General features: G+C 51.5%; 2 protein-coding genes across 14 annotated transcripts in view; one reads left to right on the top strand and one right to left on the bottom strand.

Moving 5' to 3' along the window:
* The window catches only part of SPATA21 (spermatogenesis associated 21), a 53434-nt gene extending 46605 nt beyond the window's left edge, over positions 1-6829 (bottom strand). For 4 of the 12 annotated variants that reach the window (XM_014737654.3, XM_070260882.1, XM_070260878.1 and 1 more), the window contains exons 1-2: positions 4128-4350; positions 351-502 (exon numbers count right to left, since the gene is read on the bottom strand). In XM_014737654.3, coding sequence (XP_014593140.3) covers positions 351-478 — 128 coding nt within the window. In that variant the 5' untranslated portion in view covers positions 479-502; positions 4128-4350. Of the gene's footprint in view, positions 1-350; positions 503-1978; positions 2103-2563; positions 2809-3313; positions 3430-4127; positions 4356-6473 lie in introns of those variants that run through there. The other 8 variants (XM_070260876.1, XM_070260879.1, XM_070260877.1 and 5 more) reach the window with 5 other exon arrangements.
* Positions 6231-23043, top strand: NECAP2 (NECAP endocytosis associated 2). 2 transcript variants are annotated; one of them, XM_070260885.1, is made up of 9 exons: positions 6231-9161; positions 9467-9727; positions 11842-11942; positions 14215-14319; positions 14405-14486; positions 15473-15581; positions 17802-17976; positions 20865-20949; positions 21766-23043. In XM_070260885.1, the coding sequence occupies exons 2-9, from the start codon at positions 9636-9638 to the stop codon at positions 21812-21814; spliced, it is 798 nt and encodes a 265-aa protein (XP_070116986.1). In that variant the 5' UTR covers positions 6231-9161; positions 9467-9635; the 3' UTR covers positions 21815-23043. The 2 variants fall into 2 exon arrangements, with proteins under 2 accessions (XP_070116986.1, XP_070116987.1); XM_070260886.1 differs by having other exon boundaries at positions 8948-9161; positions 9499-9727.
* The last annotated feature ends 283 nt before the right edge of the window (positions 23044-23326 follow it).

The raw sequence follows: 23326 nt of genomic DNA, 5'->3' as shown, positions 1-23326 counted from the left end.
GTGTGTTTCTGTGTCTCTCAGTCTCTCTTTTGTTAATTCAGTGAATACATATTTTATGTATTCTTTTATTAATTCAGTGAATACATATTTATTGAGCATCTACTGTGTGCCAGGCACAGTCCCAGGCATGAGCATTTGAGGCTGAACAGGACACATAAGAGGAGCTTGTGGTCTAGTGGGGAGCTCAGACAAGAGGCTACCCCAAGTCATTTTGCATGTGCCTCGTGCTGTGAGAGAGGGGTGCCGGTGCGGTGGCTGGGAGGATTGACCTGGCTGGGAGTTCTCTCTCCCCGCCAGGTGGCTCACAAGGGGTTCCCTCCTGGACTGGCTTTCTGGAAGCCCCAGCTCACCCTGGTCCCGTCAGATGCCTCTGCTCCTGGGTCCTGACCTCTGCAGGCCCCTCCTCTGATGCTTCTCTGTGTCCAGGCCCCTTCTCTGGCCCTCCGGGAGCTGACAAGGGCTGCTTCCTGCTGCTCATCCTGACAGCATCTGGAAACACCACCTGGAACAGAGATGCCCACAGTGCTGGCTCAGGGGCTGGCCAAGAAGACACATTCCCGAGGTCTCCTCCCACTCCCTGGGCATCGTCCCAGCCTCAGCGACAGAGAGATCCTGTGCCTAACTGGGGAAGGCGCTGGAGAGCGGCGAGGAGGAGGCAGGAGCCAGGGAGAGACAGAGGTTGGGGTGCAGGGCCCGGCCCAGCCGAGAGGCTGCCAGTCAGCACTAACAGCTCCAGCCTGAATCTGGCGTCCGGAGTGGTGCCTGAGCCAGGGGGTCTCACTGAGGACAGCTTGCCAGAGCACCCTGGAGGACTTCAAGACCCTCACAAGGTCGGAGAGAGGCTTCCACAATTTCCACGACTTCAGAGCTCAGGCTCTGGAACTGGGTTGTGTTGCCCATCTGGGTCTGTCACTCCCTAGATGGGAGACCTTGAGCCGTGACTCAGAGCCAGCTCCAAGACTCGTCTGAGTCAGGACACTCTGGACAACCCGGCTCACGCAATTGGTGATGATCGTTATAATGCAGGATTCCGCCGCGAGCCAACACTGAGGGCACCTGCCCCGAGGCGGAGCCCGTGCCCGGCGCCTCCAGGGACGAAACCCAGCTAGTCCTCATCGTGACACACATGGAACAATGAGGTGCGAAGGGGTGCAGCGACATGTCCCAGGTCACACAGCTGGTTGAGTGCCAGGCCTGAGACCCCACGACTATGCTCGCTGAAAAAATCAGTGAGTGAGTGAAGGAAGCCCTGAAGGTTTGCCCCAGCCTCCTTCCAAGACCCCCCTCCAGGCTGTCTCCCTGCCCCCAGGGGAGCCAGGATTTATAATGTTGACTTTTTATGGTGACATTTTTGGCTCTGGGGAAACTAGATGGGGAGGAGGACCTTCTCCGTGCTTTTTCAGTTCACACCACTTGGTGCTTAAAAAAAATATTTGATGGAAAGAGGCTGAGAGGTGTGATGAAAGCTTAGGATACAGGCTGGGGGCTGGGGAGGGTCATGGATGGAAGCCTCGGGCAGCTGCCAGGGAATAAAGGTTATAAGGGAGCTGGAGGCCATGGAAGGCACCAAGTAGAGTAAGCAGGCAATTCCTGTTTTGCTCACCCAGCATCTCTGCTGGTAACAGAAGCCAGCATTCTTTCTATGGGAACCTTCCCTTCTCAATTCGGCCCATGGGGCTCAGTGGAGCCAACTGAGTACCACCTCTGGCTCCATTGTACCAAGAGATCCGGGCCACTCTGCCCTGCCACAGTGACTGGTTCAAGGTGAGCATGCGACCACAATCTGGGCCAATGACAGTGATACCAGAGAGTTTCTTCTCCTGTTGGGGATGCTATGCCAGAGGATATAAGATGTGAAGATGTAAGCCTGGAGTGGTCAGGGCAATTCCTGCCATCTTACAAGGAAAGCCTGCCTGGGAATGGCACAGAGAGAGGCAGAGCCAAGAGAAACTTGTTTAGCACCTTGATGCAGCCATACCTGAAGTCTACTGGTAGCTTTGTCAGTTACCCAAGCTGTTGTGTTCTGATTCCTGCCTGATCCAGTTGGAAATGGGTTTTGTGTCACTTGTAACTGTCTTAATTAAAGCAGTTGGAGAGAAAACCTGGGCAGGGGAGGGGAAAGGTGCCTGCTGGGAGTGAGGGATCAGAATATGAGGTGCAGGTCCCTACCTGGCTAACCACTGATCTGATGGGCTCAACACCAGCCCTCTTGCTGGCAGTCCTCAGGCCAGGACCTGGCCGGGCCCCTGGGGCCTTGATCCTACTCTCCATGTACACCTGGGCATTTCTGTTGTCCATTGTGCCAGGGCCAGCAAGGGTACCAAGTGAGGGGCATCAGCCACTGAGCTCCCACAGGAGAAACTCAATGACAGTTCCACCAAGCCCGTTACCTAACCGCCTCTTCAGCAGCCCACATGGAGCCTGTAATACAGAGGGCCAGGCCTGGCACAGGAGGAGGGTGCAGCAAAACCAGAGAGCAGCCACGTGCAGTTTACCCACATATGTTTCCTAATTCTCACAATGACCTGAGGAAGAGGAAGCTCTCTGGAGTAAAGTGACTCACCCAGGGTTCAATACCAACAAGGTCATAGACCAGGAATCAAACCACAGCCTGTTGGATCACAAAATCCGGGCACTCTCCCCGACGGCAGCATTTCCTCTCAGGTGTTCTCCAGAATATTGGTCCCACAAGGTGAATCACAAAAAAACGGTCATGAAGCCAAAGGTGTTTGGAAAGTGCTGAGTTAAAATGAAACCAGCTCTTTCCTGCAAGACTTTCTCAGAGCCTTGAATAGACGAACACGCGTTCTAAAGAGAGCCCAAGAATGTCATGGTTGCTGCTGCTATACGTGAAAACGCCAAGCTCTTCTTGGGACTAAGGAACCGGAGTTGGGAACATCTGTCCTGGGGACCCTAAGGTCTACAGTGGCAATATGTAGTTTGCCAAAGCACCCCCACCCTGCCCTGGACACTGCTCTTTCCAAGGCCTTTCTTAGTGTCGCTCCTTCTGCCTCTGCCATCCAGCCTCAGATTCGGCCACACCACCATCCCCCAAGCAGACGCTCTGTTCTGGTCTGGGCACACCCCTACGGTCCTAACCCCACAGACCCCCAGCCTTGGTGCTGGCCTCCTACTTCTGTCTCTCTGACACCTCCCTACCCCAGCCTTCAAGCTCCCACCTCTTCTCTAAGCTCCCAACCGCCTCAGCCCTCTCTCCAGCCTCTGAATTCCTGTGAAGCAACATCAACACCATTTCTATGGTACGTCGTGGACCCCTCTTCACCATTAACCAGTTTCTAGGGGCAAATCCTACCCCTTGAAGATCTTGATGGTGTTTCTTCCACTTTAAATCATAGCAGGCCAGCCATCACCCACGGAGGAACCTTCTACTTGCTGGACATGTTTGCAAATCGTATTCTCCTAGCCACCCTGTGACGTGAGTGGGTTCAGCCTTGTTTTAAAGATAAAGAGGGGCCGGCCCAGTGGCGCAGCAGTTAAGTGCGCACGTTCCACTTTGGCGGCCCAGGCAGGGTTCACCAGTTCAGATCCCAGGTGTGGACATGGCACCGCTTGGCAAGCCATGCTGTGGTAGGTGTCCCACACAGAAAGTAGAGGAAGACGGGCATGGATGTTAGCTCAGGGCCAGTCTTCCTCAGCAAAAAGAGGAGGATTGGCAGTAGTTAGCTCAGGGCTAATCTTCCTCAAAAAAAAAAAAAAAAAAGATAAGGAAACCGAGACGCAGAATAGCCTAGTGTCCTGTCCAATGCCACAGGCTAGTCTGTGGAGAAACTAGATTCGAACCCAGGCCTGTGGCCTCCCAAGGCTGCTTATCTCACCATATTATCTTGCCTCCAAAGAAGCTTAAGCCGTTCACTCATTTACCTACGCAATCAACAATCGTTTAATGACACGGGCCCGTGCTAGGCACAACGTCAGGCCTTGGGGACACACTGGGTGTTCTGATGGCTCTCATGGGTTACGAGGGGAACCGAGGAGGGGCCCCTCACAGTGCTGACTCAGATCCACCCCCCACTCCTCTCAACCTTACCCACCCTCCCATGCTTTCTGCAGTTAAGCCTGCACCCCCACAATGCAAATGAGACCTCCGCTCCCCTGGGACCCCTCACCCCAGGCGCAGCTGCAGGCTCCCAGAGGACCTAGAGATGTCAGGGCTGTGACCAGGCCCCTCTCTCTTCCGTTGGAGGGCCTCTCTTCTCCCTGCCGTCTCCCATCAGGGCTCCCTAAGCGTGCCTCTTCCTCTGAGCCTTCCTGCCACAGGGGTGCCCATCTGGGGGTAATTCCCCTTGCCCCCAGACTCCTCACACCCGCCCCTCATTGTCCACTGTCTCCACCTCAGAACCCTCAGGCCCCAATATTCCACAAGCTGAAGTTCTAGGAGGCCAGAGGCCAAAGGGGACCCAGCCCCCTCTCCATCCCCATCTGGAGCTTACAAACTCTGGGAGAGCTGGACAAGAAGGGGAAGCCCCAACCCTAGCAGAAGGCCGTGGAATCCGAGGACAGAACTGAGCGGGGTGGGGCACAAATACGGACTATGTCCCCCTTTCAGAGCACTTGGTCCTTTTTTTTGGGGGGAGGGGGTTGGTGAGAAGATTAGCCCTAAGCTAACATCCGCTGCCAATCCTCCTCCTTTTTCCTGAGGAAGACTGGCCCTGAGCCAACATCTGTGCCCATCCTCCTCTACTTTATATGTGGGACGCCTGCCACAGCATGGCTTGACAAACGCTGCACAGGTCCACACCTGGGACCCAAACTGGTGAACCCCGGGCCGCCAAAGTGGAACGTGCGAGCCACTGGGCCAGCCCCGTTTAGTCCTCTTCTTGTTCACAGATTTATTGAGATTTAATTCACATACCACACAACTCACCCATATAAAGTGTACCATTCAAAGGCTTTTAGTATATTCACAGAATTGTGCAATCATCACCTCAATTTTAGAACATTTTCATCAGACCAAAAAGAAACCCCACACGCCTTAGCCATCACCTTACTCCTTCCACCCCCAGCCCTAGGCAACAGCTAATCTACTTTCTGTCTCTATAGATTTGCCTGTTCTGGACATTTCATACAAATGGAATCATACAACATGTAGTCCTTGGTGACTGGCTTCTTTCACTTAGCAGAGTATCTTCAAGCTTCATCCATGTTGTTGTTCGTACAGCCCTTTATTCCATGATACAAGATCATATTACAGTTCGTATATCCATTCATCAGTTGATAGACATTTGGGTTCGACTTTTTGGCTACTATGAACAATGTCACCATGACCATTGATGTACAAATTTTTGTGTGAACATGCGTTTCATTTCCCTTGGGTATATACCTTGGGCTGGAATAGCTGAGTCATGTAATAACTCTATGTTTAGCCTCTTGAGTAAAATTGCCAGACTCTTTCCTGAAGTGGCTGCATCATTTTACATTCCTACCAGCAGTGTATGAGCATTCCAATTTTTCTACATCCTCCCCAACACTGGTTACTGTCTTTTTTTTAGTCTAGCCATCCCTGTGAGTGTGGGTATGAAGTGGTATCTTACTGTGCTTTTGGCATTTCCCCGATGGCTAATGTTGAGGAAATTTTCATGTGCTTATTGGCTATTTGCGTATATTCTTTGTAAAAATGTCTATTCAGATCTTTTCCCTGTTTATAAATTGGGTTATTTGTCTTTTTATTGAATGGTGAGAGTTCTTTATATATTCTAGATGCAAGCCCTGGTCAGATATATAATTTGCCAAATTTTTCTCACATTACATGGACTTTTGTCCTTTGCAGCACAAAGTTTTGTGTTTATGCTAAAGTCCTATTTACTTATTTTTCTTTTGTTGTGTGTGCTTTTACTGTCATATCTAAGAATCCATCAGATTCTTTTTATTATAACATAAATCCAAGATCATGAAGATTTATGTCAATGTTTTCTCCTAAAAGTTGTATAGTTTTAGCTCTTATGTTTAGGTCTATGATCCATTTTGAACTAGCTTTTGTATATGGCGTGAGGTAGGGGTCCAACTTCATTCTTTTGCATGTGGATACCTCATGCCAGCACCAGTTGTTGAAAAGACTATTCTTTCTCTATCGAGTTGTCTTGGCACGCTTATGGGAAGTCAACCGACTGTAAATGTGAGGGTTTATTTCTGGATTCCCAATTCTACTCCCTTTTTCTATAAGTCTATCATTATACCAGTACTGTACTGTCTTGATTACTGTAGCTGTGCAGTAAGTTTTGAAATCGGGAAGTGTGAGTCCTCCAACTTTGTTCTTTTTCAAGATTGTTTTGGTTTTGAGTGCCCTTTGGGAAGAGGTTTCCTCATCTGAGAAATGGGGGAATTTCTCTTAGCAATGTCTACAGTGGCAGAAAAATACAGCAAAGAAAGATAACAAGTGACCTATACTATATACTTCTGGAGGCCACCAGGGAAAGCTGCTCACATCAGACCCCCCACCTTGGCCCTGGACCTACCAGAAAGCAGCTGGATGAAACACAGCAAGATTCTGCTCCTCTGATCGCCTCCTCACACATGTGATGGGCTCTGTCTGAGCTTATGCTCTGCCTGTTGGGCTGAATTGAGTTCGTTTGGTAAGTAACGTAGTTAACCTGGTTGTTGACAGCAGGTCCAGTTATTCCCGGCAGCAGAGGTTCAGGAACTCGTTTTGGGAATGTCCAGCCATGTAGTTGGAGTTTGAGAATAAGGTAAAGGACTATCTGGCCTCTTCTGCCTAGAGGACACTGTAGTTTCCCTGGGCTGGTCACTGTTTCATTGGCCTCCATCACACAGTGAGGATGACAATCCTCACGCTGCCTACATCACAGGGATTATTGTGTCAAGGTAACCTCTTCCAGAGAGCCTTCCCTGACTGCCCCTAGGCTGAGGGAGGTCTTTCTTCTCTTCGCTCCAACAGGCCCTATGAGTTTCTTCCATCATAGTACTTTTCCCTCTGCATTGCAAATGACTCTTTTCCTGTCTCCTTGGGTCTGTGAGCTCCATGAAGGCAGGAGCTGGGTTGGCCTCATCTCTGTGGCCCCAGCACCCAGGACCTGGCATACAATAGGTGCTCAAGGCCCGTCTTTGTGAGACTGAACTGAACTGAAAGTGCTCTGGACACATCAGAAGACCCGGCTGCCCCAGCACAGGGTGATGATTCCCTTCAAAGTTCATGAGAGGAAGTTTTCCTATCCGTGGCAGCCACATGGCAAGGCCCAAAACAGTCACCATGGGCTGCCTTCACGTTGCTTGGCTTCCAGAGCAGAAGTGGTGGAAGTTGGTGCTGACGGTGGCCACTACCCCAAAGTTCAGCTCTTGAGAGCTGGTCATAGATGCTCTCCTAGCTGGAAGTTTCTCTGACTCATTGGGTCGAGGTTCTTTACTCCTGGGAGACCCTATTTTCCCCTGCGTTGTGCAGAATGTGAAAGAGAAAACATGGCGGCCTATCCCCAAATTGCCACTTGGCTTTGGGATGTAGCCAACTGAACACACACACACACACCCATTCACTCACTAATTCATTCACTGAGCACTTACTCTGCGCCAGGCCCTGTGCCACTGAATACAGGGGTCCACAGGCGGCAGGGACAGGGTCCTGCGTTCAGAAAGCTTACAGTCTAGTGGGAGAGCAGATAAACAGAATGATGAGAATGTGAGCGGCTAAGATTCTCAGTGTGGGAGTGTGCCCCCCCCTCCCCTAGCAACTTCTCTCCCCCTCCACCTTGTAAGGGGAGTTCTATCTGCTTCCCCAGGAGTTCAGGAAAATGAGAGACAGGATCAAAGAACTTAGAGGAAGAAACCTCATTTTCTGGATGATTTCTCAATTTCTTCTTTGTTGTGGAGAATCAGGGTAATGAGCAAAGTTGAAATGAGAGGTTAAATCAATTCACATAAACAGAGGTTAACTTCACACTCATCACGATGACTGTTATCAAAGAAAGTGGAAAATAAGTGTTGGCGAGGATGTGGAAAAATCAGAACCCTTGCTCAGTGTTGATGGGAACGTAAAATGGTGCATCTGCTGCGGAAAACAGTTTGGTGATTCCTGAAAAAACTAAACATAGAATTACCATGTGGTCCAGCAAGTCCCCTTCGAGATACGTACTCAAGAGACTTGAAAACAAGGACTCGAACAGGTGTTTGTACACCACTGTTTATGGCAGTATTATTCACAAATAGCCAAAAGGTGGAAACAACCCAAATGCCCATCAACAGATGAACGGATAAACAAAATGTGGTCTATCCATACAGTGGAATATCATTCAGCCATTAAAAGGCATGAAATGCTGACACATGGATGAAACTTGAAAACATTAAACTAAGTGAAATTTGCCAGTCCTAAAGGAGAAATACTGTATGATTCCACTTACATGAGGCATTGAGAATAGGAAAACTCATGCATAGAAACTAAAATAGAGGTTACCAGGGGTTCGGGGAGTGGCAAGTGGGGTGTTATTGCCTAATGGGTACAGAGTTTCTGTTTGGGGTGATGAAAAGTTCTGGAAATAGATACTGACGATAGTTATACAACATTGTGAAGTACTTAATTTCACTGAATTGTACACTTAAAATGGTAAAGTTTATGTTATGTATATTTTACCACAATAAATTTTTTTTAATTTAGGAGGTTAGATCAATTCTGTAGCAAAGAGCTTACACAGAGTGAATAAAAGGAGAGAGACAGGAGAGGGCAAAGGAGGGCAGAGAACGTTTGGGAGCATTCAGTGAATCAGAGGTTTGGGATCCGCTTTGCCCCTCGAGGGACCTGGCACATCGTAAGCACTTACCAAATATTCGCGGAGTGAATGAGAGTCAGGTCGGGGAGGAGGAGAGATTTTAAGCATTTGATTGTGGTTAGACATTGTATCCCCTGTAGCATTCTGTGAGAAATCCAAGTGAAGATTGGGATTATTTTTAGTTACTTATGTTACTAAACTTTGTTGCTTTGAACAGAACTCATTGTTGAGTCAAGGCCACAGGGGGCCCTGGGCACATGGTGGGTTAGGATGAGGGCGGCAGGGTAGGGGCATCCTACTTCGTGTGGCGGGTCAGGTAAGGATGTCTCTAGGAGGAGAAGCCTCAGTCGAGTCTTACAGAGTCGGGAGAAGGGAAGACATTCAGGAACAGCAGAGGGAAACAAACCCTGGACGAGAGAGAGGCTTCAGGTGAGCTGCGTAGGTAGCTACAGCTTTGAATCTCAGGAATCTCAGCCAGCTGGACCCCACGTCTAAGCGTTGCGGTGATGGAGATGAGCCATAAGCAGACAACAGTTTCTGATTACGCTGGGGTCGGCCTTGAAGTTTCCTCCTGGGGCCTTGTGGGAGGGGGAAGTCTCCTGAGGACCCTGGTCCTCATCAGATTGGCTCCTGGGTCCATTCGCCGCATGTCTTTTTTTTTTTTCTCTTGAACAGATACTTTTATTTATTTTTTTAATTGAGGTAATATTGGTTTATAACTATATAAATTTCAGGTGTCCATCGTTCTATTTTGACTTCTGCATAGACTCCAGCAGAGGGCGCGCGGGCGAGAGGGTGCTGAGGCCCCGGGGCGCCGCTCTAGCCTGACCCGGGTCATAGAGTCGCGGCGCTTCCGGCCCCGGCGGGCAAGGAGCCGGAAGTCCGGTGGGCCCCGGCGTCGAGATGGAGGAGGGCGAGTACGAGTCGGTGCTCTGTGTCAAGCCGGAGGTCCATGTCTACCGCATCCCGCCGCGGGCCACCAACCGTGGCTACAGGTGACCGCCCCACCGCCGGTCAAGCTAGCCCCGACACACCCACTGCGGGAGCCGAGGGCAGCCCCGGCCGGTTGAGGGGTGAGGGGGAGGTGATGCTGCGGCGCCTTGAGTTCGAGGCCAGAGCAGGGAGGGGGACCCAGCCTTTTGGCCGTCTGAGTCCGACGCAGGGGTCTTCCGGCGACAGGGAAGGCGTTAAGGCCGTGTCTAGCGCTTGGGGACCCAGTGGGCTCCCCGGTACCCTAAACGTGGTGGGGACCGGTCATGTCACAAACCTTTTCCTTTCCGCGCTGATGGCTTTGAAGGGATCCTTGAAAAGCCTTAAGGTGGGGGAGGCCCTATCATTCGCGGAAATCCCGGAGGGGAGGGAAGGGAGCCCGGAACTGGCCAGAAGGACCCATCCCGGGGAGCTTTAAGCTGATGGCCGCAGCTGAAGGCCGCCCCCCTGCCCAGCTCCCTTCGCACGAGCTTCCCCGCTCGTCCCTGCCTGTGGCGGTGGGGGGAGTCCGTCCGCGTTTCTCTGGTGAAATGTTCACAGGAGACGAAATGTGCTCGTAAATGTCTAGAGTGTCTGAAAGGGAACAGGAAACTTCCCTCGGGAGGGGGACGGGGGTCGGAAGGAGACTTCCCTTCGCTGCCCGCGCTTTTGTTCTGTTTGCATTTTGTTACCATGTGTGTGGATTCCCTATCGAAAGGGAACCGGAGATATAAAAGGAAAAAGATACACCTGATCCAGACAACCTGGCCTAGGGCTCTTTCGTGCCACTTGGGCGGGGGGGGGGGGGGGGGGGGGGTGCGGTTTGGGGGGGAGGGCTCTTGAAGGTGATATTCGTGCTAGTTATTTGGAAATACAGGATTGGCCTGCACCTCAAGAATGACAGAGTGTCCACATATCTGGCCTCTTGTTAGTTTCCAGTTGTGTGGACCCAGGCTTATAGCTGATTTTCTGTTGAACAAGTATTTTATTGAACACCTACTACATCGGTGACATAATTTTAAGATAGTATGAAAGCAACAATAGTAACAATAACAAAAACGTTTATTTTCTATCATCCAACCAAGCCACCAACCAAGGATGGTCGTCTACCCCCACCCCCTTGAGTAGAATGGGTTGCGTCCCCCAGAGGGGGGAGGTTACCAAGTGTCAGGGCCGGCTGGTTGGCATAGAGCTCGGCTGAGCCTGAGTCTAAGGCTTGTTGCCCCAGTAAGAGGAACTGAAACTGAGTTGGCTGACTTGTGAGTTGAGTGTCTGCATTTGTGTGGCCTTCAGAACAGCTTGCGCCCACAGTTACATTGTCTCAGAGTTCTTGAGAACTGGCGTGTGCTTAGGGACTTCCGAGAAAAGCCCCCTGGAAACACCCAGGATTCCTGCTGTTTGGGGGTTTTACTGAGCTGCTGCTTAGAGCTAAAGTGTGAAGTCATTGCTTCAAAAATGCCAAAAGTGGGCATTGCTGTAGGGCCATGGGTTCCTGGGTTTCTTTCTGCCTAGGATACCTTTGAGAGTATGTTTCTTAAACGCCCACGCACTTTCCTCACTGGAACTACTGCTCCCCTCTGTCCTTTTCCTCCAAAATGGTCTCGGTGGTCCCAAATGGCCACTCGGACCACCTCAGCCTAGCAGCATCTTAAACAAACAACAGGCCCCAATAGCTGCTTCCTCTGCAGAAAGAAAACTGGAAGTCCTTCAGACAAGGGCTCAATAGCCTAGAACAGGAGCCGGCAAACTACAACCCACTGTGTTTTTGTATGGCTCGCAAGCTAAGAATGGTTTTCACATTTTTGAATGGGGAAAATTTAAAAGGAGAACATTTGATGATGTGAAAATTATATGAAACTCAGATTTCAGGGTCCATGAAGTTTCACTGAACCACAGCCGCGCTCGGTAGAAGCCATTTGGTTGAGATACTTAAAGCACCAGCTCTCACGTGCTGTCTGTGACAGCGCTCACTCTCCAACGGCACAGTGGTTGTGACCGAGATCTGTGGCCCTTCGCAGAGAGAGTTTGCCAGCCCCTGGTCTAGAGCCAGCAGCCCGCAGGGCCTGCGCGTTCCCGCCCCGGCATTGGAGTGCTGGGGCAGGAGCCTCTGGCCGAGGCTCAATGGTTTTTGTCCCCTTAGGGCTGCGGAGTGGCAGCTAGACCAGCCATCATGGAGTGGCCGGCTGCGGATCACTGCAAAAGGGCAGGTGGCCTACATCAAGCTGGAGGACAGGACCTCAGGTAAAGGCAGGGGAGGCCTGTGTGCGCCTGCTCTGTGAAGGGAGAGGCAGCCTGGGCCTGGCCAGTCCGCCCAGGGGTCTGGGCACCTTCAGCCTCCTCCGTTCCCCCATCTTAGTTGTGGAAACCACTGTCCCCAGGTCTCAAGGGGAGTATTTCCTGTCAAGCGGCTGTTCCCTCTGGGGGTCCTTAAGAAAATGCTAATTTTGGAGCCCAAGGAGAGCAGACCTGCGGGTTGGTCCCGAGTAGGGAGCCCTGGAGCTTGCCTTGAAGATCAGCTGGGTGAAGATGCACAGCCCCCTGCTGCTGAGCTCCAGTTCCTACTCAGGAATTCTGTTTATCGACTAAATGGTGACTCCCCAGACTGACCGCGCCCGCTAACGGAAAGAGCTGGAAACTGTCCTACTCAGCTCTTTCTGCGGTGAGAGGACAAGCCAGGCTGGGCTGTGTTGGGGTCAGCTGGCAGATGTCACCTTTGGGGAAGTCTCTCTGGAAGTCCTGCGTCACCGCTGCCTCTGGGTGAGCTGCGGAGGGCGACAGCGCCTGGCATAGCCCCGGCCCCAGCCCCCAGAGCAGCGGTGGGGCGCAGTGCCCACTCGGTCAGGTGCCTCAGCTTTCGGTCGTTTATTTTCTCTAATGCGTAGACGTTTTCCTTTATGGGGCAGAACAAAGTGCAAAAATTCATAGGCAGAACTGGCTGCCTGGTCTCAGAGCTGTGTCGCTCGTGTCTGAGCTGTGGGACCTTGGATGAGCCATGTGACCCCTGGCGCCTTGGCCTCCTTTTTGTTGAAATGGAGATCACGTTATCTCCTACTTCACAAGGTTCTTGGAAATATGAAGTGAACACATATTTATCCAGTTGCTGTGTGAACCGTGAGGTGACCCAAGGCATTGATTTGTTCTGGAGCGTGGGGTTGGCAGGGTGAGTATTGACTGAGGAGGAGTCTGAAGAGATAGCTGCCACGACTAGGCTGGAGAACTTTGGCTGTGAGATTGGCTGAGATGTCCCAGGTGGTGTCGCTTTGGGGAATGGCAACACCTATTCTCTGGGAGCCTTGAGAACTGACTTTAAGGTGCCCGCCTAGTGTAGCAGCCACTGCCCAGGGCTGAGCCTCGCCTGCAGGACCCTGGCTCAGGGTCATGCCCACTGGGTCATGTTTGTCTCTTGCTTTCCAGTCATTCTAGGTCAGGATTTCTCAGCCTTAGCACTAGTGACATTTGGGGCCAGGTGAATGTTGTGGGCTGTCGAGTCAAATTTAAGATATTTAGCAACATCCCTAGTCTCTGCCTACTAGATACCAGTAGCACCCCCCATGTTGTGACAACGAAAAACGTCTCCAGATGTTGCCAGATGTCCCTTGGGGGAAGGGAGAGCAAAATTACCCCTGGTTGAGAACTGCTGCTCTGGGCTGAAGGCATCCGGGAAAGTCCCAGATTCCCAGGTACCAAACTAGGGGGGCGGCAGAGAAATTGACGAGAAGCTCCAGGCTCTGGGGCCACTGATTTTGTTCAGTTCAGCCTTGATTGCACGGTCACCTCTGAACCATAGGATCCCGTAGAAAATATTTGGTTAAATACTTAAAGCGCCATCAGAAGTCAGAACACATGCAGATGATGCCGGTCATAAATGCTCACAGTATGTGTTTGTTGCACTGCGCCCTAGGGATCTGTGGCTGACAGTGGGATGTATTTCCCAAGGGCTCCTTTTAAAACCAATCCCTCTTTTGTCTTGTCTCTGAGATTAAATCAACCTGCTTCAGATTTTTTTCTCTGGGTAGAAAACTTCCTCCTTTCCACTGGGTTCACAGCTCCTCTGCAGTCCTGCCCCGGGTACCAGGCCTTTTCAGAAGGTGTGATGTACCTGGACCGGGGCTCACCTGCTCAGGGCCCTCAGGGTGCAGGCAGCTAATGAAAGTGGGTGAGGCAGATGGAACGGCTGTTCAGCCCATCGTTCTCATGTGCGAATTCAGGCCCCGCATTGCTAGAGCTTTTGATTTTAAGAGAAGCCAGAAATCTAGATTATTTTATGTGTAATTTGATTCTGAAATGTTTGGCAGTTAAATTAAAAGTATTAGAACTGTGAGCTAGGTCTGACCTGTAAGCCACCTCTCACTTTCCTTGGTTATGTTCCTGTGTCTTCCCTTCAGCCAGAATGGATTTGATTTGAATCTCAGAGTAAGGTTTGCCCATCTGCCTCGCAGGAAAAAGGCCCCAGGATGTGATAGAAAGATCAGGGTGGGAGGGGCTCAAGGCTCACCCTAACTTTTGCTTTCAGGGGAGCTCTTTGCTCAGGCCCCCGTGGATCAGTTTCCTGGCACAGCCGTGGAGAGCGTGACGGATTCCAGCAGGTACTTCGTGATCCGCATTGAAGATGGAAACGGTAGGCGTGGGTCTTGGTGCTTCCTCCTCTTGAGAAGGGTTTCCTCTTCCTCGGCAAAGTGGCCTGATCATGTGTTGTCCGCCAGGGCGACGGGCGTTCATTGGAATTGGCTTCGGGGACCGAGGTGATGCCTTCGACTTCAATGTCGCATTGCAGGACCATTTCAAGTGAGTGGTTCCAGGAGGCACGCACTCAATGCCTCCTCCCTTCTCTCCCTGGACAGGCTGATTTCCAGGGTTGGGGTACCCAGCTGGTTGCGTGTGGTTTGTCTGCCAGCAGAGCCTCAGGAAAACTCACTTTTCCTTTGAGGCAGGCTGCCTTCTCTGTGCACTGCCAATCCTCACCTCTGCTTTGAAGTTGTCTCTCTTTCCCAAGGCCATCTCTGTCACCCTTGTCAGCTGGCCCAGCCTTTGAGGTGCCACATCTCTTCCCTCACCAGGCCCCTGAGCAGCCAGAATCCTTGTCAGGCCCCTGTGGCCTTTCTGGGCCTGTTCCCCCGTGATGTAATAAGTGTGCTGGGACTCCCAGGCCACCCACCAGATGCCCTGGTGGTCCTTTCTGAAGCTAAAAGGCAGGGCAGGAAAGACTGCTCTCCTGCCGTCCGTAGGCCTCCCCCTCTGGCTCCGAGCAAGTGTGGAGCGTGCAGCCGCTTGCGGGGGGTTCTGTGGCTTTTCCCTTATGTGGTGCCCCTCCCCGGGTGGCTCCTGGATGGGTGTTGTATGGAGGGTGGGGATCTCTGTGTTGCTGTCTGCCTCCTGGATGTGTGCCTGTCTCACCTTTTGCCTTGTGAGCCCTTAGGAGGTGCTAAGACCTTGTCTTAGTTCTCATGCCTTGTGCTTGGGAGGAGAGGGCTAGGTTCCCAGGTGTTCTGAAGACCGGTGTTGGGACCCTCTGCATCGGTGATCTCGTCGAGCACTGATGGCAGGCTTTAAGACAGAGAATTGTCATCCTGTCTTGCTGATGAGGAAGCCGATGTGCATGCAGCTGCTTACGTGTCAGAGCCAGGGTTTGAATTCAGGCCTAGCTCCAAGCCTGGCTCTTTCTCCCACGCTGCTGCAATAAAAGCCTCCTGTGGACTGATGCAGGTCTGAGTGAGCGAGTGAAGGGGGCAGCCGGTCTCTTCCTCACCTGTTTCTTCCTGTTCTCTCCCCAGGTGGGTGAAACAGCAATGTGAATTTGCAAAACAGGCCCAGAACCCAGACCAAGGCCCCAAATTGGACCTAGGCTTCAAGGAGGGCCAGACCATCAAGCTCAACATTGCCGTGAGTTCCCCCCTTGGTTGGCTGTGTTGCCATGGTCAGGTGATACTTGTGGCCACCACACCAAGCCTAGCCCAGCGCCCATCACTCTTGTCTCACAGTTCACTTCTATCGGTTCAGCAGATGTTTATTGGGCACTGCCCTGTGCCAGGTACAATGCTGGGAGTGAACCAGAGGGCTCAGCTGTCATAGAGCTCACAGTTAAGCTGAGACAGGCGAGTCAAGATGTGATCACAACACAACATGGCAGGAGAGGTGCTCCGACTTAGGAATGTCCTCAGTGCCATGAGCTCCTAGAGGAAAGGCATGCAGCCCAGAGTTAGGGAACCAGAGAAGGCTCCCTGGAAGAGGTGACTGGTAAACAAGGGAAGAGGGGTCAAAGAGTGGTTCAAGCAGAGGGAACGCTATGTGCAGAGCCTCTGAGATGAGAAGGAGCATCAGTCACTTGCTGCTGGAGCTGGCGTTTCTGTCCTGGATCTTAGAGTAGGGGTGGTCTGTTCATCCCAAGCTGCATCTTGGCCTCGTGCCTTGAGTAAGGAAGACTTGGGGGAGCTCCGGGCAGGAGGGCGTCGAGGTGAGTGCTGGGGGTCTCGGTAGCTTCTGCTGGTGGTGTTGTCCTGCCTCCCTGTGTCTTCGTCCTGAGCTGCCCTGCATCTGGCTTTCCCCCCTTATCTCCTGTCGAGAGCAGGAAAAGGCTGGGCTAAGATGTTGCCTTGGCCTGGCTACAGGGGTGGAGTTGGAGTGATTTGGGGGAACCAAGGACCAAATGCAGTGTTTTTTGAAGAAATTTTATAACCCTGAAATAATGCTCTTCCTCTTTACTTACTGTCTCTTTCTCCTCTTTTCTGCTTCGTGCTGGTGATGATTTGGGACCCTTGAAGTTGGCCAGCTGGCCCTTAAGAGAAAATACAGGTCCTATCCAGTGGACTGGTGGGGCTGCCATTCTTTCTTTTACTTGGAGGAAACTAACATTTAATGAGCGTCAGCTGTGTGCCAGGTAGTGTTTTTTTTTTTTTTTTAGGCACTTTCTCTTACGAATTACGCATCCTCCCCTTTTATTAATGAGGAAATTGAGGCTTAGAGAAGTTCAGGGACTCGCCCAGGGTCATGGAGCCAGAAGTACCCAGCACAGCTGAACTCACACTGAGGTCTTCGAGGGCTTTTGACTCATTTGATGAAGCTGCTGCTCTCCTTATGAGTGGGGAACCGTATTGTCTTCATCTTTGTAACCCGTGCTGGTTTCTGGGTCACACTTGGTGCTCAGGTTTTGGTTTTTGTTTTTTTAAATGTTTTATTGAAGTATGGTATGCATATAGAAACGTGCACAAATTGTAAATGCAGAACTCAGTGAATTTTTAAAAACCAAATTTAGGCAGACCAGACCCCAGATCAGAAGCAGAAGATGATGAGCCTCTGGAAGGCCCTCTCCTGCTCCCTTCTAGGAACTGCCCCCCTGAGTAACTACTGTCCTGACTTTGAATACCCCGGATGTTGTTTTTAACTTATGAATTGAATCATAAGCTTGGTAATCTTTTGTGTATGACTTCTTTCTCTTACTAACTTAGTATTTGTGAGAGCATCTGTGTTGTTGCATGTAGTGTGTTCATTCTTGTGGTGGCGTGCTCCATCATGAGAACATGTCCCGTTATTCACCCATTTAACTGGTGGTGGACATAGTTCCCAGTTCGGGGCTCTTACGGGTCGTGCTGCTGTGAACGGTCACGTGCATGTCTTTGGTGCACATATGTCTGTATTTCTCTTGGGTCTGTATCTAGGAGCGCAGTTGCAGGGTCCTCAGTTCATATGTTCAGCTTTATGGATTCTTTCAAACGATTTTTCAAAGTAATTTTCCCAGTTTACACTCCCCCAGCAGTGTGTGGCTGTTCTGGTTGCTCTATACGCTTGGCAGTATTTAATATTCTGTGTTGTAGCCTTTCTGGTGTGTGTGTGTTGGCATATCAGTGTGGTTTTGATTTGCATTTCCCTGATGATTAATGAAGTCAGGTGCTGAGTTTTGAAATTAAATGTCTTTGCGATAGTTTTAGAATAGCGATGCATTGACTGCAACTCATAAGGATGAAAGTGCTGGACGGCCCGTAACCATCTTTTTGTTATACAGACTTCTGGGGTCTCGGGGATCGCCTTGGCCCCCCTCGTGGGGTTTTCTGATGGCAGTGGGACTCCAGCAGAACCGACTGGTTCCCATTCCTTTCCTCTCTTTAGAACATGAAGAAGAAAGAAGGAGCAGCTGGGACGCCCCGAGCCCGGCCTGCCAGCACAGGAGGACTGAGCCTGCTTCCCCCTCCCCCAGGGGGCAAAACTTCCACCCTGATCCCTCCTGGGGAGCAGTTCTCTGTGGGGGGGTCCCTCGTCCAGCCAGCAGTTGCTTCCAGCTCAGGTCAGTGCTCGGGCCTAACTGTACTTGCTGCTAAACCTGCACCTGCGGCTCCCTCTTCCACCTGGCAGCTGGGGCCGCATGGCTTTCCTCCTTCACTCACGCTCATCCCTCGTTTAGTACCTGTATGTGACAAACTGGAAGGTGGGCACCACAAAGCTGATCCTGCCACACTGGGTAAGGGGTTCCTCTGTTCCCCTGATAGCCACCATTTACCCCTTCAGGGCGTCTGTCCTCCCCTGATGGGCAGGGACTGCAAGTCGTTTTTTGCTGTGAAATCATCAGCATATGGGTCTTGGTTCTCAGAGGCTGCCCAGTGGGTATTGAGTGAGTGGGTGATGGAGACACGGTCTGCTCATGGGGAGCTCATAGCTAGTAGGAGAGGGGGGTTCATGGGCACATAGACCAAATGTACAGGGACCAGACTGACTGCTAGCTGGTGTCATCTGGGTAGGCTTCATGGAAGAGGTGGCATTGAGCTGGGCCTTGAAGGGAGGAGATTGGGGCAGGGGACACTTGACATCCCAGACAGAGAGAAGAGCGTGGCTAAGGCTCAGCACCTGATGTATGTAGGGAGCTGTCTGCAGCATAAGTATGCCGAGGTGAGTGGTGGGAAATGAAATTGGAGATTTAGTTTGGAGCAGGCTCCTGAGTGAGGCCATTGGGGTGCTCACTGAGGCAGCTCCCCCGCAAGCTGTGCTGGTGCTTGCTGCAGGGCGCAAGGACTGCCTTTTGGAGACTCCTGCATTCCAGAGGGTAGTTCCTAGAGCCAGCCTCTGACAGTGCTGGGATGCCAGCCCACTGCCTCGACCTCCCCATCCTGCCTGCTGGGCCCAGCTTGATGCTCCTGGCCTCCCCCAGGCTGGGAGATTGTCACTAGTGCGCTTCCTCCTCACAGCTCTCACTAGGTTCTTCAGGCAAGAGCCTGCCTTTTAAGGGTGCTGGACATCGGCTCCCCCATCTGGAGGTCAGGCTTCAACCCTCAGCCCTGTGGGGAACACCCCAGCCCAGGAGAGTGGCAGGAGAAGCAGTCAGCAAGCCCCTGCCCTGCACAGGAATTACTCTTTGAGCATTGTTTCCCAGAGTGCGGTCATAGGACCACCTGCCTAGGTGTTGCTTTGGGGTAGGGGCAGGAATCTGCATGCTCACAAAGATCTGGAAGTCCCTGTGTTAAGCCTTCCCTCAGTTGCTGGTGCTTTTTTTGTGTGTGAGGAAGATTGGCCCTGAGCTAACATCTGTTGCCAATCATCCTCTTTTTTTTTTTCTCCCCAAAGCCTCAGTGCGTAGTTGTATGTCCTAGTTGTAAATCATTCTAGTTCGTCTATGTGGGACACCGCCTCAGCATGGCTTGATGAGCAGTGTGTAGGTCCACGCCCAGGATCTGAACCAGCGAACCCCAGTCCGCTGAAGTGGAGCTGAAGCACCCCCTGCCCCAATGTCAAGCGAACCCAACCCCTTGGCCAAGGGGCCGGCCCCTGCTGGTGCATTTTTAACGACTAATAGGAAGTACCTGCTATGTACCAGGTAGCATTTTAGCCCCTGGGGACACTGCAAGTACAGTACCAAGATCCTGTTCTCAGGCTTCTGTTCTAATGTGCGAGACAGACAGTGAGCATGTCTGCAAACAAAATGATGTCAGATGAGAAGTCGTGAGTTGCTCACATTCATTGAGCACTTACTGTATGCTCCGAAACCAGACCAGCCGAGTTCACATTCTAGCTCTCCAGTTGTGCAACATTCAGAAAATTGCCTACTTCCCTGAGCCTCGGTTTTCTCATCTGTAGGATGTGGGTGGTAATGATACTACATACAGGTTTCTTGTGAGGATCAAATGAGCTAATCCACGCACAGCACTTAGGAACAGTACCTAGAACTTTGTAAGCGCTCACTGAATGTTAGCTCCTATTTTATTAATATTGTCATCGTCACTGTGTGCTAGGCCTGTTCTAAGCATTCTGCATATATTAACTCATTTAACCCTCAGACCAGTCCTAATGGAGTAGTTACTGTTACTGTCCCCATTTTAGAGAGAAGGAAACCGAGGCTTAAGTGACCTGGATAAAGTCACACAGTTGGTCCCGGCCCATCTTCCCCCAGGGACTGTGTGAGGTTCAAATGAGATAATGTCTGTTAAGCATGTTGTGAACTGTAAGACTAAACTGTCGAAGGCCCTGGTTTCTCTGGTCTCCCAGCCCAGCACAGATTGGAAACAGCGCATTCAGGAGAAAGTGGAGGGCGGCAGGTGTAGGGCCTTCAGAAAGGACAGTTGGCAGCCCTGGGGGAGGGGCCGAAACACAGAAGCAGGCACTGCAGCCCATGGTGCCACCCACATCGCTGGAGAGGCATGCACAGATAGTAGCTTCTGTAGGACCTCTTCTGGAAGGTTCTCCCTAACCCTAACCAGTTTGGCTCCCAGGGCTTGGTGCATGTCTGGCACATCATTTTCTCGTTTGGTCGATCCAGACACTGAACTAAAGGCTCTGTGTGAAGATGACCTTGCACTTTGGCTGAGCATTCTCCATTCACGAAGCTAGGGCAGGAGATGGTACATTTTAAACAGATTTCCAACATAAACAGTTGAAAACAAGGTCAGCTTCAGGTATGAGTGATGGATGACGTGTGACTCGCCCTCATGGGCGCCCCTCCCCTCCACCCTGTATGTGGCTTTCTGCTTTTTCTGCAGGAGCCTTCAAGAGCTCATGAGAAGATGCCAGAAACATGGCAGCTTATTGGTGTTTTGTTGCCCAAAATTACATCTGTGTGTGTGTCTTTGTCAGCCACTTGGCATCACGAGACTGATTGCAGGGTCACTGAGACAGCCAAAAAGAGAGGTCTCTGACTCCTCTGTCTCCTCTTCTCTCCCTCCCCGCTGGACTCGGGGACATCGATAGGAGGTGCCACCGTGTCCTGGCCGCAGCCTAAGCCTGCCACTCCTGCCACCGCCGACATCTGGGGAGACTTCACCAAGTCCACAGGGTGAGGAGGGTCACGTTCTTTGTGGTGGGACTAGGGCCAGGGCTGCTGCTTTAAAAACCTGGGGTTGCTCCAAGTGCCTGCCTTCTGACGTAGTGAGCAGGAGCTCTGATTTGGGCATTTTCAGGCTAGCCTGAGGATGGAGCCCGAATGCCTGCTTTGGGTGGCACTCTCTGTCGGTTAAGGCATTTTGCTGCTCACTACTGCTAGGTGGCCCGGGACCACCTTGTGAAAATTTTTCTGGTCTTGAACCCATCTCGCCAAGTGCTTTGGCTTGTCTCCAGTACCTCCCTCTCCCCCCACTCCTCCCAGCTACCCCAGAACCCTGGGCTGAGGGTTAACCTGGGTTCTAGCCTTGTCCCATCCTCGTGGGGCCTCTGAGGCAAGGTCTCTTGCCTTCTCTGCCTCCATATAATTTCAAGCCTTTAGTTGGGGTCGGGGTGAAAAGATGCTAAATACCTATTGCACCGTTGTTTATATGGGCAGGCTGTGGGACAGGAGTCAGCACACATTTTCTGTAAAGGACCAAATAGCAAATAGTTTAGACTTTGCAGGCCATATGATCTCTGTCCCACCCACTCAGTTCTGTTCTTGTAGTTCAAAAGCAGCCACAGACAGTAGAGAAATGAATGGGTGTGGCTGTGCACCAGTGAAACTTGATTATAAAAACAGGCGGAGGGCTAGATTTGACCCCTGCTCCAGAAGGTTCAAGGACTAACTTCTTGGAACGGTTTCAGCCCAGAGCAAAGCCGCATTTTATCTGCTTTGTATTTTCAAACATTTGAACTCTGCCACCCCCTCCCTTTCTTCCCTTTATAGGTCGCCTTCCAGCCAGACTCAGCCAGGTGCAGGCTGGGTCCAGTTCTGACCTGAGCCCAGCTCTTCCCTCATACAACTTCTGGAAAGGAGCCGCTGCCTCATCTGGGCCAAACGAAGGAGGACACCGCACTCCCTGGCCAGCCTCTGTTTGGAGCATGACTCTCCCCTTCCCGCCTTGCCTGAGTCTCCTGACAGACTGGACATATTAGGCAGTAAACTGGCACCGTGTCACACTGTTTCCTGGGATTCAGGTGTGCAACCAAAACCCAGGAGAAGCAAAGCTCCAGGACCCCTGTCGCTGTCTGTGCTCCTGACGTGAGAGAGACTGAGACTGCTTCTTCCATCACAGTGACCCGCATTAAACACAAGCCCCCAAAGAAAAGAAGGGGTTGCGTTTGCTGCCTGGACTCAGATCAGCCCTTCTCAGGGGTCACAGGTGTCACGTGATCACCGTCCGAAAGCGGGGGCTTCGTGCTGTCCCATGGGCTGCAGTCACTTCAGTCAGGGCACCTTCGGAGGAAGGATTCTTTCCTGATTTCGAGCAGGTTTATAGGCTGCAGCTTGAACAGACAATCGGGAGGGAAATTGGGAGTATTAACCAGCTTTTAAAGAATTTTTAATATTTGCTTTGCTAATGTGCTGATCTGCACTAACTTGTTGTCTTTGCAAAAGGGACTGCTCCTGCAGTAGGCCCCTGAGGGGCCTCTGAAAGCCTTCCTCACTGGCGGCCGCAGGAGCTGCCAGAGCTGCAGGCAGCAGTGTTCATCTCGGCCAGGAGGCCTGGTTTCTTGCCTCCAGGCCAGGCGGGCAGTGCAGGGCCGAGGCAGGCGCTGGAAGCCAGGTGGAACAGTGTTTGGGCAGGAGAGAGAGTGAAGCTGTGCTTATGGAGGTTGGGGGTCCAGCCTTCTTGTCCGCTGGCAGCCCTCTGGGTTCCCAGGCTCACCATGCAGTTCCTGGTGGACTTGGGTTTTCTCCCTGGTGGTTTCTGAAGTGCCTTGTCTGCAGACAACCTCTTACTTGCTTTTCTCCTTCAGGGACTGTACATGACAGACAGAAGGAGCTCTGAGTGAACTGGAAGTCCAAGGTTGCCTGGATTACTGGTTTATGAGAAATAATTTTATCTGAGCACACCTCTAAAATTGCTTTTGTTGACATCCTTTACCTCTTAATTGAAAGAACTTTTCTTGAATGGTCAGGCTGATGAACTGAAAAAGTGTTGGCCTTTTTGTGGGACCATATTTCTAAGATTAAAAAAAATAAATATTTTTCCTTCTGTCATTTTATGTCAGAGATGAACATATTTTTGGCAGCATGGCTGCTACACCCTCCGAGAGGCCGCAGCTAGACTCGCAGCACCTCTCACCACTGATCGTGTGTCTGGATTTAAAGTCTGGGGCCAGGATGTCAGACTGGCCAAAATAAGAGAATGTGGCCCTCTTGCCCTAAGACGACCAGTAACTTCCTGCTGATGCATCCAGAAGAATAGTCTTGTTGCCATTCTGGGACATTCTGGGCTCCTTGCCTTCTAATGTGGGAGGGACCCATGCCTCCTACCAAGACC

This window comes from Equus caballus, chromosome 2 (assembly GCF_041296265.1).
Source record: "Equus caballus isolate H_3958 breed thoroughbred chromosome 2, TB-T2T, whole genome shotgun sequence".
Lineage (NCBI taxonomy): Eukaryota > Metazoa > Chordata > Mammalia > Perissodactyla > Equidae > Equus > Equus caballus.
This window is presented reverse-complemented; position numbering and strand designations above follow the sequence as displayed.

What these genes read in the sequence shown, in the direction of transcription:
- NECAP2 (XM_070260885.1), top strand. Translation starts at nt 9,636, where the DNA reads ATGGAGGAGGGCGAGTACGAGTCGGTGCTCTGTGTCAAGCCGGAGGTC. An exon ending in GCATTGCAGGACCATTTCAA is followed by an intron (nt 14,487 to 15,472) that starts GTGAGTGGTTCC and finishes TTCTCTCCCCAG; the next exon opens with GTGGGTGAAACAGCAATGTG. An exon ending in AGCAGTTGCTTCCAGCTCAG is followed by an intron (nt 17,977 to 20,864) that starts GTCAGTGCTCGG and finishes GGACATCGATAG; the next exon opens with GAGGTGCCACCGTGTCCTGG.